Source organism: Papilio polytes, unplaced genomic scaffold (assembly GCF_000836215.1).
Source record: "Papilio polytes unplaced genomic scaffold, Ppol_1.0 DF823731.1, whole genome shotgun sequence".
NCBI lineage: Eukaryota > Metazoa > Arthropoda > Insecta > Lepidoptera > Papilionidae > Papilio > Papilio polytes.
Genome location: NW_013525473.1, coordinates 4,160,564 through 4,164,190, shown reverse-complemented (window position 1 = coordinate 4,164,190; position 3,627 = coordinate 4,160,564). Strand labels below are relative to the sequence as shown.

Here is a 3,627-nt window from a genome sequence, read left to right as displayed (position 1 = left end):
CTAGTAACACTGTTTAAAAATACCTTTATTTTACATAAACGATACGTGAAATAGACCCTTTTAATTTAAATTTTTCGTTGATATAACTCTTTGAGTTTTTTACTATGGGGTTTCCCTTTGGGAATTTCGGCCTATGGAGTGATCGACACATTGTTTTTTTACCCATTGGGTAACAAGACAATGTGTTGATTGTATGATTCGATCGGTCCAATGGGAATTATTAAGGGAAAATCATTCCCATAGGGCGTATCCTATGAGCCAACGGGAAATACCTATGTTTATTTGTTCAAAAATCTTATAAAGTATATAAATTTATATTGTAATACAAATATCATAGATGCTTTTTTTGGTTATGTAAGACACATTTTTTTTATACATTTAATATATAAATTTATGTTACAGGTGCTAAATCAAACACGCGACCACAGACAGCGGGTGCTGGTGAGCGTGGCCAAGGAGCTGGCGAGCTGGTCCATAATGGTGCGCAAGATGAAGGCCATCTACCACACCCTGAACCTCTTCAACATGGACGTCACCAAGAAGTGCCTCATCGGCGAGTGCTGGGTGCCCACCGCGGACCTGCCCAACGTGCAGAAGGCTCTGGCAGACGGATCTGTTAGTTTTTACTATAATTTTATTATTTATTTGACCTTAAATATATCTTGGAGTAGGATAAGGTAGAGTTGATGATGACCATAAATGTATTGAATTCAAAATATTTGAGCATGAAAATTCGATTTTTAGAACGGTTGGACCACTTTTTACGGGAATTTGACAGAAACGCTGATTTATGTATAGGTTATTTTTTTAATTTATCATTGATGTTGCACGCAATTACTGTTTTCGTTATTTTTAAGGTGATTCTAATATTTTTAATATTATATTGTGTTTATAGAACGCGTGCGGCAGCTCGATCCCGTCGTTCCTGAACTGCATAGAGACGGAGGAGGAGCCGCCGACCTTCAACCGCACCAACCGCTTCACGCGCGGCTTCCAGAACCTCATCGATTCCTACGGCGTCGCCTCCTACCGCGAGTGCAACCCTGGTAAATTTACTTTTAAACAATAACTTTCGCCCTCGCCTTCCGTCTGGATTAAAAAAAAAACAAAAATTTAGTCTATATGATATTCTAGACTTTATGTAACCTTCGCTAAATATTATCAAGATCTATTCAAGCTTTAGGCAACAAACTCTAACAACGTCCATCCATCCATCTGTCCAAACGTTTTTTCTCTTCACAATCGCCTAGATTTTTATAACTAGACCACGATCCTACTATATCATAGTTTAGATAAACAGAGAATATGCATATTTAGATGGATGGAAGTGAGCAACTAAATGGATTGCGTTGAAACAGCAAAGACGTAGGGACGTCTGGAAGAAAAGCTACTAATTAAGTTTGAAGGCACGGACGAAATCGCGGGCAACAACTAGTATAGGTATTTATTTATTTTATTTATAAGTAGTATGTTTTTACTTCCAGCATTGTACACGATAATCACATTCCCGTTCCTATTCGCGGTGATGTTCGGGGACCTCGGCCACGGCTGCATCATGGCCATGTTCGGGGCCTGGATGGTCATCAAAGAGGTCTCCCTCGCCGCTAAGAAATCCAACAACGAAATATGGAATATCTTCTTCGCCGGTCGCTACATCATCCTTCTCATGGGCTGCTTCTCTATGTACACCGGTTTGGTCTATAACGATATATTCTCCAAGTCTATGAACATCTTCGGCTCCACTTGGTACGTGCCGTACGACAACGAGACCCTCGAGAAGTCCGCCTCACTCACACTCGACCCTAAAGCTTCGTATATCAATAAACCATACTTCATTGGTATTGATCCTATTTGGCAAGTTAGTTTCTTTTTATCTATTTTCAATACTTTTCACTATTTTTTTATAATCTGTATAGATTTATTAAAAAAAGAATTTAAAAACATATTATGTGTTTACGCTTATTAATACTAATAAGCGTAAATACACATTACTTAGATTTGTAGAATGTCTGCAATCATATGTTTTTAAATTCTTTTTTTAATAAAAACCCTATACTCCACAACACGCTTTAGATTATATGTTTTCAAGCTATTAAAATTAGCAGTAAAGCAAATGGAAATAACTGTCATGCGAGAAAGGGACATAAACTACAAGCTGACAACATCAAGGAAAAAAGGTTACTTAAACTCTCAACCAATAGCAGCTTGTCATAATCATTTTGAATGTTTATTTGGAACTGAAAGCTTTAAGCATGCTGAAACTTACGGAAAAGCTAGTATAATAGATTTTTTTATTTAATTACTTAAAATTAACATTTTTTTTTTATTTTCAGTCCGCTGACAACAAGATCATTTTCTTGAACTCGTACAAAATGAAGCTGTCCATCATCTTCGGTGTCCTGCACATGATCTTCGGTGTCTGCATGAGTGTCGTCAACTACAAGTCAGTTTACCTTATTTGTCTTACTAACTAGCTTTCGCCTGCGGTTTTGTCCGCGTGGAATTAAAAAAACAAGAGTGATTAGCCTATGTATTCTGTCAGGCTATCCTCTACATCTATGTCAAATTTCATCGAAATCCGTTCAGCAATTTAGTCTAAAAACTCTAACAAACATCCATCCATCTAAACTTTCGCTTTTATAATAATAAGATATTTTATTTATCTATTTGAATTCGCCGGAATAGCGAAGCGACCGTCCATAGACATCTACTAGATCAGATACGTTACCTTTAATCGATGGAGGGGACACAGATAGAGGATATTTTCCCTTCCCATGCACCCCCATCTCTGTCAAATTCACTTCCTTTAAGGAATGATTGAGTTTTCTGTCCTTATAGCAATAGGATGGGGACGGAAAAGAGACCAAAAGTACATACAGCGTATTATATGAAGAGTGTATTAGATGATTTTTTTTTACATTTCAGTTTCTTCAAGAGACGCTACTCTATCATCTTGGAGTTCATCCCGCAAATAGTGTTCCTATGTCTGCTCTTCCTCTACATGGTGTTCATGATGTTCTACAAATGGGTCGCTTACAGCACCTTCTCCACAGGTATTGCTTAAAATCCCCACTTAATACAATTCTAGTTTTATTTAATTTAGGGGTATAAAAACAAATACAAGAAGGAGGTTATCAATTTGTGTGCATATTTTTTTAAACTAAGCACACCGAAATGTTTATTTGGTATGTTTAATTTAAAAATAAAAATGTAAACTTGGTTTTATTTGCTTTTATATCCTGGAGTTCGATAAACTTTATTTATAAAAAGAATAATTACTTTTAACCACATTTATGAATCTACTAACTTTCGCCGGCGATTCCGTCCGCGCGGAATTGATAAAAACAAAAGCAAGTAGTCTATGAGTTCTTCTAGACTATTCTCTACATCTATGTCAAATTTCATCGAGATCCCTTCAGCCGTGTAGGCTACAAACTCTAAAAAAACTTCCATCCATCTAAACTTTCGCTTTTATAATGTTAGTAATATAACGCTTTAATTGTATTCCAGATGAGGCATACAAGCAGGGCTGCGCGCCCTCGGTGCTGATCCTGTTCATCAACATGATGCTGTTCTCCAGCACGGAACCTGAAGCTGGCTGCAAAGAGTTCATGTTCGAGGGCCAGG

The 3,627-nt window shown here is 37.2% G+C and overlaps 1 protein-coding gene across 1 annotated transcript in view; it reads left to right on the top strand.

The window, feature by feature from the left end:
• The window catches only part of LOC106103492, an 18,417-nt gene that overhangs the window by 12,501 nt on the left and 2,289 nt on the right, over nucleotides 1–3,627 (top strand). The window contains exons 6-11 of the mRNA XM_013283272.1: nucleotides 403–615; nucleotides 896–1,046; nucleotides 1,485–1,858; nucleotides 2,334–2,443; nucleotides 2,926–3,053; nucleotides 3,511–3,621. Of these exons, the coding sequence (XP_013138726.1) occupies nucleotides 403–615; nucleotides 896–1,046; nucleotides 1,485–1,858; nucleotides 2,334–2,443; nucleotides 2,926–3,053; nucleotides 3,511–3,621 (1,087 nt within the window). The remainder of the gene's footprint in view (nucleotides 1–402; nucleotides 616–895; nucleotides 1,047–1,484; nucleotides 1,859–2,333; nucleotides 2,444–2,925; nucleotides 3,054–3,510; nucleotides 3,622–3,627) is intronic.